The sequence below is a fragment of the Drosophila eugracilis genome, unplaced genomic scaffold (assembly GCF_018153835.1).
Source record: "Drosophila eugracilis isolate 14026-0451.02 unplaced genomic scaffold, ASM1815383v1 contig_440, whole genome shotgun sequence".
NCBI classification, from domain to species: Eukaryota; Metazoa; Arthropoda; class Insecta; order Diptera; family Drosophilidae; genus Drosophila; species Drosophila eugracilis.
In genome coordinates this window covers 481,689-499,712 of record NW_024573306.1, presented here as the reverse complement: position 1 = coordinate 499,712, position 18,024 = coordinate 481,689, and the positions used below count along the sequence as shown (strand labels likewise).

The window sequence follows — 18,024 nt, the reverse complement described above, 5'->3', positions numbered from 1 at the left end:
AGAGGGGAAAAATAAAATAAGTAAAATAAAACCATTTGTGCCCATTCTACGCACCCTTGTGTGGTTTTTGTTGCTCAGTTTTTGCACCTTCTTCAGCTGCATTCATCAAGTGTTTTGTTTTGTTCGATCTTCTAATAGGACTTGCACTTGAGGCTGAAAATAAACACATTTCTTTTAGTATTTTTTTAATTGTCGTTCTACTTGGGCTTGTGCGATCTTAAAGTTCATTTTATTTTTAATAGTGGCCAGTTTTTCTGCCGATCGATGGGCGGCACGTGATTGGCGTCGGCCCACCCCCCGAGAAAAAACGAAATGTCTGCCAATTAGTTGAAATGCCTAAATGGCGCAGTAATCGTTGGGCGTTCAGAAAAATAGTTTAGAAAATGACGGTTCTGTACCGAAAGAAAGTGAAATTTTTGTTTATGCTGACTAATTAAGCTTATCTTATGCTTTCAGTCGAACATTCCATTGCCTTCGAATATATATATTAGATTTTTTGTTGTATATTTCTCCCCGCTTTCCATTTCGTTGCCTGAATCACTTGTTTTAGGGTCTAAAAGAAGAAAAAAGAACTATACCATAAAGCCTCACACCTTCGATGGGCTTGGAATTTATTCAAAATATACCAAATTTACATAGATTCTTTTTTGAGTAAATAGGTATAGAGGTATACAGCGGATGCAGGCAGCACCTCCCCGGTTGAATGAGTTGCTAGTTTTTCCGAGTGTGTGTGCGTGTGTGGGTGTATCTTTCAGATAGCCAGCGATATATAGGCGTAGAAGAATTTATGAGCGCGACAACGACATGAATTTCATTCAGTCTTTGTTGATTTCTGTGGGCCCAAGAGTGTGCCATGTCCCATTTTCCACTTCGTTTTTTTTTTCGTCATCAGTTTTTGTTGTTCTTTGATAATTTTGCTCTGGCTCTGCGGCTCATCTCTTTGTTTATAGAAATTTCTTCTTCTTTGGGCTGCCTTGGCTTCTTTTCGCCGTCTTCTCGTCTTTGTTTTTCTTTCTACACTGCGGCTGTGGGCATGAAGTGGCATATTTTTTGTTGTGTTTGTGCCGCTGACCAACTTTCCTTTTCATTAACGTTTTTTCGGGGCTATACTTCCTGAACGCATCAGTTCTTGGGAGCATTATATGATTCTCTACTTAAAAGTGTCTGCAGAGCAAATCATTTCCAATTTCATAACAAAGATTTATGCCTCTTTAATGGCTCAGCTGGAGAACTGAGTGTGTGCGTTGCACACCATTCTCCAGGCACGCGCCTACGTAGGCGAAGATTTCATGGCGGTGATGATGATGATGGTGAAGACGATGGTGGTGGTGGCTACATGACGACCCTTGGCCCCATAAAACTGCAACTTGATCTCACACGACTCTCAGCAACAAAGTCACCGCAGTCCGCAGCGGTTTATTGACTCGAACCTTGTGGCGGTTAACGGTTAAACATTCGATTTGGAGAATGCCTCAAAACGCCATCAAAATCTAATGGAGATAAGTGGCATGCTGAAATTAATTCCATTGGTTTTCTCTCTGGCAAATAATTTTGCAAGAAGCTTAGAAATATTTTTAAAAAATCAACTTCATTTCAGATGATTAATAGTGTAAAATATTTTGGGAAAAGTTGTTCTAGTTAAGTTTCACTCTCTATTTCTTGTTTTTTTTTTTTTATAAATATATTCTAGTGGTCATTACTTTTTATTTGTTAAGGTCTTGCAACAACCTAAGTTGTAGTTTCTATATTTATTGGATGGGACCCCCTTCTTCTCAGATTTAGTTAATTAAATTCAGCTGCTACCTGTTTTTAGGGCATTTAAGCTTCGTGGAACTGCTGACTTTTCAGATTGCAGCATTCCGTTGTGGGGCTCATCATCTATTTTCCATATGTTTGGCAACAACTGCGGATGCGGACTGACCTTTGTTTGGCTGGCATTCCTATTAAAACATAAATGTTTTGATGTTTTGCCTGTGGTTTTCCACACGAGATAAATAGTTTGGAACGTGATGTGAAAATTTATGCATTTTTTTTGTGAAAGAGTTGATGTAGTTGTATATAAAGCGGCAGCTTAAGTGTTTTTCTCGACGCGATAGATTTGCTCACCCAAACCATTGGAGGTATCCCCTTTTTTTATCGTTGCTTGGGGCCTTGACTTAGTTTTTCGAAGCGTGCTAAACTTATTTTTGTGTGCCACGGATTGGATTTGTGGCTCTCCATCGATAGTTTATGCTCTCAAGCTCAGTGAACTCTTCACCAAGCTTAATGTTTACTATTTTTTTGTAAAACAAAAATATTTAAGTTTGCAACTCATTAGGTTTTATGGGAACTTTCACAACTGGCTGTGAAGATAAAACGTATTCATTTCATGGCTCAAAACGAGATAATTTGACAAAGACCTGCCTGTAATTGGACAACTGTCGTTGAGGGCGTGGTTGAAACCGATCCTTAGGTAATCGTGGGGCAGGCTGCTATTAAATCGAAGCAACATCGACCCCACTTTTCGCTGCAACTCTTCGTTTGTCATGGCGCCTAATGAAGTGTAGCACTTTTTCCCCACAGCCGCCTTTTCATTTGGCCAAAAGCTTTCGTTGTCGTTGTCGTCGTCGATTGGCAGCGGTTAGCCGCAATTGACCCTAATTATGGCCTGCTGCCGGCTTAAACTTCGACTGGCTGGCTGTTTGGACAGATTTCGCAAAAGAAGGAAAGAAAGAAACACATACCGAATAGCAAATCTCAATTCGCATAACTTCCCCGTTTGGCCGTTGTTTGCCCAGTGCAAAAATGTGCTTTGTAATTTGTGTTTTATTTTGACTTTGAGCCAGCGGAAAAGTGAGAGCTGTGGTGTATTCGTTCGTTCGCCTCTATATCATTATCATTATGTCGAAATTTGGTGTAATTATTTTGTTATAGTTTTAATTGTGAGCTGGCTGGCTCTTTTCTGTTATCTGACATGATCGCCTTTTGGCCACTCGCATGATCCTTTACGAGCCAGCAATTTTCGTTGGCTGATTTAATTTCTTTATATTGTTGTTTTCTTTTTTGGCCAAAAGCTATTTCTCCCTGTATCTTATCGGCGATAATATATGGTTGGCATGATAAGGAATGGCAAATCAAAAAATTCCAACTTGTTGCCGCTGTTCACCGGTATTATAGCAGCAAAATATTTGGTTATATCATTTCCAAACTTATCTGTGGAGTGGAACCAAGTGGTTCGCAGTGGGTGGCGCTGTTTTTTTTTGATTGTGGAACCCTTGCCTCGTGGGATATCAACTCCTTCCAGTTACTCAACGCTAATTCGTTTTCAAGCTCGAGGCCAAGGTTTCGAGTGATCGTTTTTATCTCAATTATTTACTGATGGAACTGAACTCATTTGCCCTGAGACAACGAAAAACAAACGACGACAAAAGTCGGCAAAATGATAACCAAATTGCTGCTAAATTACATTGTTTGTTCGCCACAAAAATTGAAGAAAAAAAAAGAAAGGAAAATGATTATTCGTGTGTGTTTTATCGCACTTGAAAAGTCGTCGTTATCAAGTGGCAACAAAACCTGTACATATATTTAGTAGCAAGAGCGCCCTGATGATAAGCAAAACTTTGCCAATGTAGTCGACTTTGACCCTGAATATTTATTAGCAAATCGACGAGCAGGCTCAATTAATTAATTCTTATTAGCTAGTGATGATTTTTTTCGCATTGTGCTAATCCGAAATGTCTACCAAAAACTGGAATAATAAACTAAATCCGTATTAAATAGAGCACCGATTTCTTGGTACTCTAATCTGATGAAAAGTTGAATATTTTCTTGAAATAAACATCTTATCAGCTTCTTGGGAATACAAATCTTGTCTTAATCTTTTGAAATTCACAAATCAAAGTCACTAAACGTTTTGCTTTAATTAGCTTTCTAGCCTGCTTAAGTTTTATTAATTGCCCTGTCTTGATTTTAGCCCCCTTATACTTTGTAAATATCCCTAGTTCCTGTTTTCTAGAATTTATGACTTGGATATTACTTGGATATTACTTTCGGCAGCGCGTGACAACGGAAAATAAGGCGAATTCTTTGAAGTATTTAAATTTGCACCCCATAAAAAAAGAATAAACAAGCAATGTTGATCACGCGGCCTGCTTCGTTGGTTTCTCAAACAAATATATATATCTATAAACGTATTTATTTACATTTCATTAGAGCAAGACAAGATTGAATGAATTTTTTATTAACCTGTAACTTTTGTTTGCGTTTCTTTCCAGACTTCCAACTGCTAGCGCTTCCAGTGCAGCTTCCACTACAACTGCAACGTGCCAAGAATCGAAGAACAATCCAATACATTCCAAGTTCTGATAATAAATAAACAAGCAACTAAGTACACAAGTTTTTATTACGAAGTAAACGCAACGGTGATTGATAGTTAGTACTCCGAATTTATTTTTTTGTTGTTTCAAAATTTGAAAAGTTGTCAAACTCGGACCTATGGGTCCAATAAATGTTTCGTGCTACGTTCCATAAACATAAACAAACACTAAAAATAGCATCCGTCGTGCCCGTCTATCTAGCCGTCGCGTTAACCCGCCAATCATTGTGTTATCATGGACTAGGCCCCACTGCTCCAGCATCAGACACACAATACAAATCCAAACTCGAGATCCCACAGAGATCCCCATATACCCACCCACAAGCAGGCAAGGTCGCCCAACGCCAGATACAAACCAACAACTTTACATACACATCCGGATACGACAGCAACATACGTCGTAGCTGATAAACATGAGCCTGAATCAGCACAGTGGTCCCGGTCCGCCGTCGGAGATCTGCGGATTATCGGTGGACCAGGTGGACGCCACCATGACCACCGCCTTCTCCTTTGTCTGGCCCAGCACAGCGGGTATGTGCAGTACCAATACAACATCATCATCTTTATTAGCACCACCACCTGCAAGTGCAGCATACAAAGGTAACATAAGCAATGGAGATGCCACCAGTGAAGCTACAATGAAACATCAACCGCTTCACAATGGCGGATGGATCGGGAACGGTCTGCCGCCGGCGCCCGTGACACGGACTATATCATCGGATCGCCTTGTCACCGGGAGTTCGTGTCGGGCGCTCCGTACCGCCGTCTCAGCATTATACTCCGTGGATGACTTCGTCAAGGAGAAAATTGGATCGGGATTCTTCTCGGAGGTTTACAAGGTAAGTGATAGTTCAAACTATATGGAATAAGTAGTTAGGTTTTTACAAATGATTTGTGATTTAAGTTCTAAAGGGAGAGTGAGTCACTGATGGCTGGAAGAGGTTTCAGTTATTGATTATCAGCAGAGGAGAGTTGATGATTCTTACAAGAAAGATATCTTTTTAAAAGAGAATCTCAGTACAAATTAGTATGTCGTACTTTGGCATTGAAAATGAAAATAAGTGATCAATCTGCTTGATATTTTTGACTCCATGCAATTGTAAGATTCATCCAAATACTTCGCCTCGTCATGACGAGCTATTGAAATCCATCGAGTGTCAGGCGTTGAGCTTGTCAAAAGACAGCTGTTGTTCCCACAATTGAGCATCATAATTTGATGGCACTTTCATTTTCGCAACAGTAACACCCGCCAACGAACGGTAACAAAGCCAAACAAATACGATTATTTACACAATTTTAATTAAACTTTAAAATTTTTGTAATTACTCAATAGGTATTGTGGCTGTTGTTGTTCGGCTGCTCATCATTCATTATCATCATCATGCCGCCGCATCCCCCCATACTCTGGGCTAAAATGAAACAAAATTGCAAAACAATGGCCCAGACGAGACCACACCAGACCAGACCTGACTTAAAAATCCAAAACCCATTGCCACTGCAGCTTAGCTAGCTAGCTGGGGGCTATAAAATTCCGAAAAAGCCCCAAGCTCTCGGCTCATGAAAAACGCATTCGAACTGCAGTGAAACCGTGTGTAAAAATTAATAGCGTTTAGTTTTAGTTTCGGCCCAACACTTAAGCGATAGGAGTGTAAGCTGCTTTATGCGAGGGGTGTTTTTTGGGCTTTTCACTTATAGCTCGGAACGGTTGTTGGCCCCAAACGTAAACTAATAAGTTGCAACAGATGTGGTGCACATGGCAGGCAATGCATATAGCAGAGATGGAGGAGGCACAAAAAGACTTTGACATTATGGCTTTCCAATTACGTAGGAATTAGTGACGGTCAAATGATTATGCAATCAACGGTGACATTGGGCAGGAAAGTACATGGCCATCTAGATGGGATAATGCAAAGGGAAATGAAAATGAAAATGGAAATTGAAATCAATGTGAGACCGAACTTTTCTCAATGAATTGACAACTCTTTCTCGAGTTGTATTGAACTTTCTCATCTATTTTTCAGATATATCTCTCTGAATGGATGAATGAAAACGGTTTCACTTTCATTTTCGTTTTTTATTTTTAAAGAGTGATATTTACACATTTCTTTGCTCGTGTGTTTATTGTATTTCACGGGCATTATTCGGTTATTTGTTGCCATTATTTTTCCCAGCTTTCAAATCGCCAAACAAAGACAGTCACTACCCTTACATTGCAATTATATTTCAGTTGTCTAATGAAAGTGCACCAAGTGCTGCGGCTAAATGGAAATCTCTTCCATTCATTGGAGCAGCACAACAACAAGGATCCTTTACTTTTTTTTTCTATCTATTCATGTGCGCATATTCTAATGCCGCAAATTGCATGCGAGTTGCGCGTATCTCATGGATACGCGGTGCCGGTGAATGACCGACCTGTAGTTCTGTTTTCTTTTTTCCACCTTTCCGGGTAGAGACTACCTGCTGATTTGCATAACTGCTCGCCATTCCCAGTACTCCTTGGATATTCCCTATTCACTATTCACTTTCTTTGCCCCTCGTTGAAGAATAAATTGCTGCCGTGCATCCAGAAGATAAACTCCAGACCAGCCAACAACGGCCTGTTTATTTGCGTGTGAAGTGCGTTCGATTCGATTCCATTCGGATCCATTCGATTGCATTTCCGCATTGTAATGCACCAGCTGCCAGACAATTAATGGCTGCGGCTTCACCCCTTTCCTATTCGATCGAAATAATTGAAAGCCCAGCCCCAGCCCCCGATTATTCGGTTAGAGTTAATTGAATTGCCAATAAATTCAAATCAATATCTGCCTAATGACACCACCAATTTGTGGGTTCAGCGGCGTCAAGTGCACGCATGGATTTTCATCTTTGTCTGCCACGCTTTTGGTCCCAATTTTCTCCCCTCATCGAAAGATATTTCGAAATGAAGAATCTCTTCAAGATTTATTTTTGGCCCTGGGTCGAACTGGATGCTGCTGCTGCTCACTTCAATTGCGTGTCAAGGCAGCCGCGAGAAAGATATCAAACGGAGCGTTCCCACTTTGATTAAAAACTCTTTCACAATTTCCATCCATCTATTTTTCCATCTGTTGTGTGCAACGGATGCCAACTGTAAATGATGTGGTTCAGCTGCAACATGTATAGAGAAGTTGGCGGATTTTTAACCTCTCACAGATGGGGTTAATCAGCCGGGAAAGCGTATTAAATGGAGAAATTAATAACCAATCAAGAATTAACCCCTGAGTTGAATATTACGAGAGTAATCCCTGATCTTAATCAGCCAGGAACCGTTTGCATTTCGGTCACGGCTCAAGTGCTAAGAATGTATATCAAAATCACAACATAATTCACTTAAATCATGTCGTATAAGGAAACCGCCAAGCCAACACACAATTTGTTTGGACATAAATCAGGAAAAACTTGGTTTTTCATTTAAGTTTTGTTTCTCTTTTTCAGTTTTTTTTTTTTTTTTTTTGAGTAAGTAAGTGTTGCTAGTAAGTGGGGCCAAAAGCAACGGTGAATGCATAACGCCGTGCTAGTGTAGCCGGCACTCAAGCAGAATGGGAGTAGAGTAGAGTAGAGCCGAGTCGAGTCGAGTGCTTAGTATTTATTTGATAACTACTACTAACTACAGTAGACACAATGCACCAGGCACCTGCCTTTGCGGCTCCTCAGAGCAAATTGCCAGCTGTCAGCGAAGACAAAGGGGATCGGATCGGATCGGATCGTATGTAATTTGTTGCACTCCTCGGCATTAAATTTATTATGTAAAATGATATGTATTTTGAGCCAAGGAGACCTCAAAACCACCATCCTCACGAAAGTGCAAGACAATTGTTTGGTGGGTGGGTGGATGGGTTGGTTTGAATGGTTTTCTGCCAAGGCTGCCAGTGAAAGTTCTAAATTGCAATTGGAGAACTGGGAAATTGGGTTAGGCGATGGCAATTAGATTAGGGCCAGGCGAAATCGTACTCCTCAGAGTTTAGTTACTTTTGCATGCTTTTATTTAATTTTTTTTGTATTTTTTTTTGTATTTTTTTTTGTCCAAAAGCGGTCTTGGTAAAGTGAATGTATCCACGATGGCGGGCATCCTGTTGAGGCAACTATCGAGAGCTTTCTTGACCAGCTACAGTTTTGTGACCAAAAAGCAACATCCAGACATCAGACAATCCAATCCGCGGCCAATTGACATTGCACTGGTGCCGCTGGCAGCGAACGTTGCGAATTGATGAAAGTAAACATTTAAGTAGAACTAAATAAGTTGATACTGGCATTCGATAGACGGATGGTGCTTGCTTTTTCCAAAGTCCGTTGCCGCAATTTCTTTTTTAAGCCATCTCTGCTTTGGTTTTGGCCCGGCTATGTAGCTTTTTGCATTGCAACCACCGTGTTGATGTTCACGCGAAATTGATTGCCATAAATTATGCAAAGTTTGCATTCTCGTTGCAACGTTTGCCTGACTGTCGGTGAATTGGTGCGCGGCGGCATTTAGAAACTGCAACAGCAACAGCAGCAGCAGCAGCATTTGCTGCAACATCTGCATTGGTCCGGGAGTGGTTAGTTTGTTTCTTCCGCTGGCCACTCGGTTTTCCCTCCTTTCGATAGAAAAAAACTCCATGCTGCACACATTTTTCCATCTTCGATTTGGTCTTACCATTTCGCCAAACAATTTTTCAAATGATTTTGATCTTTTGTAGCGGCTGCTGCTGCTGTTTTTGTTGTTGTTGTTGTTGTTGTTGCCTGTCTGCTGGTTGTTTGTTACTTTTTGCTGGCCAGGCAAACATTCGGTCTACAGTTACTTTTGATGTGCATGCAAATGTTAACACAAAAGCGAACATGTCCAACGGATATTCCCTCAATTTCTTACAGACGTAGTCCTAATGCGGCCCAATTAATTTCTCTGTAAAATAAATTAAGTTAAGTTAAAAATAAAGTTCCAGCCGGAGGCCTAATAAAACTGAGAAATTGAAATCCAAATTTACATAACAAGAGGCATTGTCTTTGGAGTTCGATAAGAAAAAGTAAAAGTGCCTAACGCACTAATCAGGCAGCGGTGAAGAAAAAACGCAATATTTCAATAACAAAAGCTTAGCTAAATTATTTTTGCACTCTTTGGAAGAGAAAAAATTGCAAACAAAACAATGTTATGTAATCGGCCAAAAATATACAGCTAAATATTTACCGTAAACACACTTAACAATGAGCCAACGAAATATTTGATTTCCTTTCAAGCATCTCAGCAAATCGTTATGCAGCTAATTAAGTTATAATACTTAACGATTAACGATCAGCGATCCGCAAATCTCATTGCTCACACACTTTGGGATCGATCGCCCACGTTGTTTGGTTTTCGCTTTTTTGGTAATGGCGCCGAGAACGAGTTTCTCACTTTGGCTACCTGACGTTTTAGGCCAATTTGAATGTGATACATAATAAAAGCATGTTAATACGTTAATTGATTGGAGTCGCGCTCGTAAATATTATTTTGAAATATGCAAATATTTGCGCTTTGTTTCAGCAACGTGGGCAGTCAGGCAGGCATTTCATTCATTAATAGGTTTATAGATTTATTGCTGTGAACTAGAATGGTCTTAGTCATTGCAAAATACTCGTTACGGAGGAGGAGTATTTCGCAATCCAATTTGATAAGCGGAAACAATTAGTTATTTATTTGCACATGCTCACGATTGTTTGTGTTTTGTGTGGGAAAAGGAAGAGGGACAGGTGATTTATTAAGTCAGCTGCCTCATTAATTAATAACCAAACAAATTTGTCAAAAAGTTATCTTCAAACATTAACCAAATTTGTTAGTAATTAATCCAATTGAAGGTTCATTAGTTTTTTCGCAATTTGTGAGGATTTTTATTGAGATTGCTTTGATTATGACCGCAGCTGTGTTGCCAATTTATCTCAATAAATTAATGCTAATCCCGGGTTTATCCACCCCAAGGGCCAAACTGAATAATCGAATTCAATTAGTTGACTTTTGTATAATTTATAAATATTTTCACTCCTTCACCTTTCGTGGGATGCGTCATGCACATTATATTTTCATGCATTAGGAAAAGATTTGTTGTGCTGCCTTTGATTTTCTTTTTTAGTTTGCAGTTTTGCCCATTTTCTTGTTTGTCTTGTGAGGCATTTTCACGCTTGGCCATAAACAATTTGAAATTATAAATGCAAATATATACGTGTATACTGTTCGGGGTTCCTCCATAAAATGCATGATAAATAATAAACTAAGAGTAAATGCCAGCTGGGCAAATCCAGTCAAAGTCCATGAAGGAAAAACTAAAAAAACGGCGCCAAAGAAAGCGCAAAAAAAAAAAAGAAATGGCAATCATAAATTCTAATAAGACGCGCCGCCACCACAGGTATGTGAGATGGGTGGAAAGCAGATCCCCACTTGCCATATGTCATCCGCCAGGGAAATAATGTCCGGGCCCTAATGCGTCTAACGAGCTGCTGCATTTTTGAGGAGCCGCCAGCGCCTAGTCGGTGAAAAGTACGGAGCCGCCAGGCGGGCAACCCATCCGGCAATGATTTTCATATTAGTGCCCATAAAATGCGACATTTTTGTGTGCGAGGAGGAGAAGTCTGGCTGGGTATTTCAGTCGTGTGGGTGAACTAGTTCATAATTTTACTTTTCACCCAGAAAATAATGTGCATTTTTTATGATAATTTCGGATTTTTATTTGAAAATTTTGCTAGGAAGTCGTAAAGAACTTTACATGCTTTTTCAGATGTGTTAAAAGTTATTCAATTAATATTGTTATTAGGTTCTGAATATTATATTCTGAAATTATAGGAAAAGAATGCCAGTCAAAACTCAATAAAAGGAGCATTCTTTCTGCCCATTTCTTGTCATATTTCCCCTCCATTTTTGCATAGTGAGAACTTAGTGGCCCTAAGTTGGTTCAAAGAACTGAAGCCCACAACTCCATTTAGATCCAGTTAGATACTGTGCGACGGGGATGCCGCCAATCAGCAAGTCAACAAACCAACAAGAAAAAGAAAAGCGCTAGGAATGCATCGGTGGTGTTTGTATCTGTGTGTGCCAAGGGAAGTTTGCCTGTATGTGGGTTAAGCCGAAGATGCCGTCGTCAGAGCAGCCCACAGACTCTGGATCTCAATCTGGCTCCTACTCTCCCCAAGACTTTAGACTACGACTCCAAGTCTGGGGCCTGAGTGACTCCCATAACCGAGAGCGAGGTGCAGCAACGTGCAACGTGCAATTACGCGCACAACTTGCGTGCAGAAATATTTTTGGATTCATTCACCTCTGGATGTGGAGTGGCCAAAGATACCGAGAAGAAGATATTTTTATATATCCAGCAATATAGAGATGGGGGATGGATATTTGCAGGCCCCTCTGGGACGTCCTTGCACTTTGTTTGCCTCTTAACTTTGGCATAGATGGCATTCCATCGGGCCATCATCCGGCGATGATGATGTTTTTCGATTCAGATTCAGATGCCGCTGCCGATGATGATGATGATGATGATGTTGATGCTGCTCGCCCACGTCTTGCCGCGGATTGCGAGTGGCTATTTTTATTGATCGCGGGACGCCAGGCCCCCGCCAAACGTCGCGTGCCCCAATGTTTTTTTCTTCTCGGTTTTTCATCTCTTAGTTGAATGTGTGCCAAATATTTCACGTTGATTTTTGAGTGAGTCAAAAGTGTAATAAATGCCCGTGCTACTTGCACGGTGGACAGATCCTCGGAGAACATTTCGGTTAATATACAATTTTGTTTATGAGGTGCGGGCTTGTTTCGTTTGCTCAACTTTAGCGGCAATTCGTCTCGTGTTTTTATTTATGTTTAGTTTCTGTTTTTACTTTTTGCCTTTTCGCCTTTTTTCATTTCACGCCGCTTGACGTTGCCTTAATTTGTGGGGACTCGCTTTGTTTAGCACCAACCGCGATCTTAAATATATATATTTCCTATTTTGCAAGATCTTTTTCGACGGCGAGCGATGACTAAGTCCATGTATATTCTGGGCATTTCCTTTCGGGCCCGCATTTTTGTTTCCAACCATAAAGCACCGAAAATAAAACCTTTGTCGAAGGGTTTCATCGAAAACGTTGTGACCTTGCTATCCATTTAGGTTGTTTCTTCTGTTTTACTCGAGGTTTTGCCTTTCCCAGATACATGTGTTCAACAAACTGTTTGTCTTGTCACATTTGCGCAATAATTACAGACGCTTGGAATTGAAATGTTTGCGCAGGGCCAACAAAACTCCCACATAATTCACATGGCGTGCGACGACGAGATGGCCAACAAAACAAAACAAAAATACTAAAAAAAACAAAATCAAATGGCATTCAAAAAACAAAAACAAATGCGGGCCCAAACACAACCGCTGATGGCTGAACTAAAATCCAAAGAAAATAAAAACGGCGAGCGCTTCATCGATGATCTGGCTTCTCAGGAATGAAATCGAAGTAGTAGTAAAAGCGGCAACGAAGTTGAGTTCTCATGATTTATGTTCGCCCATGGATCAGCTCTTATTTCTTCGTTCGCCGCTAGCCGCAATTCATTAGCCAAATGGCCATATAAATCTGCCCATGACTAGCCAAAGCCAAAGTTAAGGCTTAGGGCCTTAAGGAGGAGTGCATTGCAGTTTGACTCTCTGGCTGGATAGCTGGATAGCCCTGGTGTTGTCGTCTTTTGACCAAAACTACTTAAATTAACTTTTGCAATTCGCGTGTCAATGATGACAGGCAACGCAAGAAGCAGCCAGAGATTGTTGAAGGAGGCGACGGGGATCTCTGGAATACATAGATAGACGACTACAACAGGCACTAAGACCATCGAACTTACTTACCAAACCAACCGACCTGGCTAACTTTGGCCAGCCAGCTCTTTGGCAGAGCTGCGCCCTATCCAACTGTCCAATCGAGCGTGTCCAGTCCTCGAGGTTCTGGGCAATATTAGCACGACATGATAAATATTTCAATGCCAAGAGCGAAGCTATTAAACCAGGAACCCCGACCAAAGCGAGCCAAACCGATCTGTGCCCGAGCTGAATGCCGTGCCCTATTCGAATCCCTCAGCGAGGTCTGCAAATGACTTAGTTCATCGCTGGGTTTTACACTTGAGGAAAAATGTTACTTTAGTTAAGAGGAAAGTAAGTTAAGTTAAAAATATAAATATATTTTGATAAATATTATACGCAGCAGTAATTATAAAGAATGTTAAGGAACTTAAGGCCAATCGAAGTGGTTTTAGGAACTAATTATTGCATTTCAATGACCAAAACTTAAAGTTAAAGGACTAAAGAACAGTTTAGAACAATCTGTTGATCCTCTTAAGTTATTTTTCCAGTACAGGCTAGTGAAACTCTATTTATTGTATTTTACCCTCAGAAAAAGCCCCGCCTCCTTTTCCTGGCCAAGCCCCTCGAAACATTTTTCGCAACTGACCAACACTCACAGCTCTGTGACTTCGTGTATTGGAGTTTCTAGTGCGATGTTTTGTTATTTTCCTTTTTTTTACTGGTTGTGCCAACCCTCGCAGACTGTTTAATTAAAATTTCCTTTTCATGGGGCTGCCCCTCTGATGGCTCTCTATTCGACTTTGCATAGACGTCTGGCCCGGGCGGGGCCTAATTAAAAATAAAAGTGAAACTGTAATTTAAAACGCTGCTCTGCTTAAATGTGAAATAAGCCAGGACTTTGGTAATACGAACTTTAAGGGGTTGCTGGCCGTGGCTAAAGGTTTTATGGTTGGCGAGTTTAGATGCCCTCGAAATGCAAGTCTATGATGTGCATTAATTAAGGCAACTTTCCCTGGGAAATTAATTAACTTTCCCGGCGCCCTACAGACCCAATGCACCAATGCAACCACGGGTCTTGGCCCCGAAGGGAGAGTCAAAGTGAAAATGCCATCGAGCTACCTATTTCTTTTTTTTCGGGGGCCTTTTTTTTCTCTTTAGTTTCCTCCAAAGCGCAGATCTTCTATCGCGGTTCGGTGGAAAATTGCATTTGCAACAGCTGCAACATGGTCATGGTCAGGGCACAACCACCCGACAGAGTCCCAATTTTGATTTTTATTTATTTGCAATGAGATAAAAATAAAATCGTTCGTTAGAGCCAAATGTTTGTGGCCAAACTGAAGCCCATTTCGAGATGCTTGGCTAGTGTGAGAGACAATGAGCAATTCAAATATAATCATCATAAATCACGATTTAGTTTCGCTTTTTTAGCTTTGTTTTTTATTTGTTTTTTTTTTTATATATTGTACGTGGGTGCCTGGCGTCGTCGACCTATGAATGCATTTGGTATTGTCTTCAAAAGTTGGTCAAAAAATATATATAGATAGATAGATATATATAGCCAAGCCATCGATGGCATAGGCGTTCCCACACAGTGGCCCAGCGTTCAAGTTCAAAACAAGATATTCAGTGGCAACCATTGCAACAATGTTGCAAGCTTCATGCTGCAAGTTGCCAGCTTTGCCAGCGCCTGACTTTGTAATTAACTTAATCTCCACCACTCCGCCCTAAAGATGCTGCATTCGCCATGGCCTGCACTCCTTGGCTTTGTCAGTCCGATGTGTCAGTCTGGCAGCCTTCTTTATCGGCCATGCAAATATTCTGGTAAAAAGGAGGGCCTATTTAACCAGTACATATCCATAAATTGCGCTCTGCATATATATATATATTGTGGGATACTTTATTATTCTCACTCCACATTCGCCGATCGTAAACAGCAAAACAGGCACAAATTTACTTATCTTTTCTGGGTGTAAACAAACAATTAAGCCAAAAGGAAAACTTTTCGCAAGGTGGGTTAATATCGGAATAATTTCAATTAACTCTGTCTGCACTTTTCTCTTGCACCTCCCCCTTCTCGTTAATTTTGCAAACAGCAATTTGGCCACGTGAGAGTTAAGTCATCTAATTGCAATTAACAGTGGAAGTGGGAGTGGAAGAGTGGGAAGTTAAGTAAGTCAATTAACGACATTTTGGGTCTTAAACATCTGGCCGTTTGCAAACAATGAAAAATCCATGAATTACCAGGGAGTACAATGCAGAATCGGAGCACAAAAGCCCTAGACCGCATCCCCAGGATAAAACAGCTTTATGCCGGAGAGCAGCAGCCCCTCCTCCGTCCAACATATGTACATTATATATATATACTCGTACACACAATGGTCTGGTCTACCCCCTTCCATACGGAGGGGGGAAATTACAAACGATCTTGGCTGACCGTGTCATTGAACTCGTCGTGGGGCGCCTTTGTAAGCGCAAACGCATCGCTCAAAAAGAAAGCACTCTCCCCCAATGAGTTCCAGTGAAAAAGCAGGCACAACCTATAACAACAACAGAACCGATCGAGGGGAATACTATATACGCGTATTTGTTTGAAAAACTATCCGCCCTGACAGTTGAAGTTGAAAAAATGCCCAGGAAAATGCCCAAAAAAAATCGAGACGAAGCCGAGATAATATCGGATACAAAGTCAAAGTCAGAGCCCGGGACACGACAATCGATCGACTGCCTGTCGCTGGATCGTAATTAATTATGGTTTATCCAGGGGCCGACGATATCCAAAGCTATCCATCAACAAAATGTAAATAAAAATCGCCGACTTTTCTACAAATCACTTGAACTAAATATACCCTTCGAAGCGGTCAAGCGTGGCGCAGAGAAGTCGGAGACATATTTTCGGGCTCTGGATGTTTGTTTCATGGTCAGTTTGGTTTTGGCTCGCGGCATAAAACAAACAAAACAAAAAAAAAAAAAAAAAAAAAAACGGATTGAATGGGAAAAATATCTCGGCATGGAGCGGCAGTCGCCAAAGGAGACTTTGGCGTCGCAAATTGGCGTGACAATTGTCCATTTGGTTAAATATCGTAAGCGTTTTCTATTTGTGCTGCAAATTTGTTGAGCCAAATTGATTGAACGAACTCTCTTTTTCAAATGGGTGAAACTCAGGCATGGTTTTGAAAATATCTATCTATCTATGGATCTAGGTATCCCCCCAATATCAAGAGCATCATCTGAGAAGGCACTTTAATAGAACTAAACACTCAGCCAGCTGTCATAACTCAATTGTCGGAGTGTCAGACAATTTTGAAATTGAAAATTTCCTTCTTCAAAGTGCCTGCTGCTGCTGCTCCCCTTTTAGAGAAACCCATTCTATGCCTCAACCCTTTCTCCCTTTCCTTTGCAATCACCAAAAAAACATTTTTAGTGACTCAAGTGCGTACTTTTGTGCGCTCTCTTTTTCCAATTGTCTGGGCGTTAGATAAATATAAGACATATATTTATGGCCGGTATGTGAACTGCGTCATGCCACCGGCAGCGATTCATCAGCTGGTTATGGCGTAAATCGCAAATTGAATGAAACAAAACGAAACAACGGGTATAAGTAGGCAAAAAAAAAATAAACTATTTTGACAATAGTAAAATGACAGCTATATACTGCGCACACCCTCATATCTTTGCTATAGATATAGATACTATCTTTTCCCTCATAAATCCGTGGGACAAAGAACATCTCGAATATCTTCCCCTCTCGTTTTGAACAAATATAAAGAGACATAAAGAAAATAAATACAAATTTGTGTTTATAGCTTCGCTGACTGCTCATTCCCACGCATCCGTTGCTGTTTTCGAGTATATCATAAATATTATCGAAGTCTTCTAATATATATTCCTTTGTTCAATTCCTCAATTGAGAGTCATCAAAGACCCTACAACCGCCTTAACTAACCGATACTCGAAGTCCAACCACGGCCAGTCCAAGCTTCCCGTTCTCGGACGAGTTGGGCCGTGGCCGAGGCAGAGGCAGAGCTCTAATTAAATTTAAATTTCCGCCAAATGGCCTGATAGTCACAATAGGGGTCAGGGCAGCAAATGCATTTAACAGGCTGCCACCCAAGCGCTGCCTGCTTGCCCCTTTGGCGATGGATGCTCGATGTTTGCTGGTGCTGCATCAGTTGCACCAGTTGCAGTTCGTGTTTTGTCTTTGTCTTGGGTGATGCCTCTCTTTGATATCACTTACTAAACTACACTGGGGAGAAAGTTTAGAGTATAAGTTTGGGGATAGAAGTACAATATATAATACCTAAATAACAGTCTTTTTCAGGACTAATTTCAATCATTTTGTATTTCTTTACCTGAGATGTTATTTCTAATTTCTTTCTGTGTACGATCATCCCATTGGATCCCGCATGTATCTGTATCTAGTCTCTGGCAGGCTCTTTTAATTAGCAGCAGCAGAAACAGCAGCAGCTGAGACCACTGGACGCGGGCACTTCTATGGCTGCCTCCAGTGGCAGTTGCAAACCCTAAATAGAAGCAATGGTGAATGGCAAGACATAGAACCCAGAGTTTCACCCAAACCCTTTTCTTCCCGCTCTCGAGATAAGCTACAGTTGCGCACATTTGGGCAGGCAAAGAAAATGGAAATCGAAATGGAAATGGCACAACCAAGTCGCATTGTATGCAGCTGCAGAGCTGCAGGAACATCAGAAGCTCTTCTCCATGCAGCGGAAGCAGAATCAGAAATCAGAAGCACAACGAGCTATCGTTTGGCACTGCCACAGCAGATAAACAATGACAAGTTGCACTCGACGCTTTTGCGCAGATGCAACTAGGGAATGGGAATGGGAATGGGAATCGAAATAGGAATGGGAATGGGAATGGGAATGGTACACA

The 18,024-nt window shown here is 40.9% G+C and overlaps 1 protein-coding gene across 1 annotated transcript in view; it reads left to right on the top strand.

Moving 5' to 3' along the window:
- LOC108117107 overlaps nt 1-18,024 on the top strand; it is a 49,737-nt gene that overhangs the window by 1,881 nt on the left and 29,832 nt on the right. Inside the window, 1 exon segment of the mRNA XM_017229323.2 lies at nt 4,254-5,193. Within this exon segment, the coding sequence (XP_017084812.2) occupies nt 4,768-5,193 (426 nt within the window). The 5' untranslated portion in view covers nt 4,254-4,767.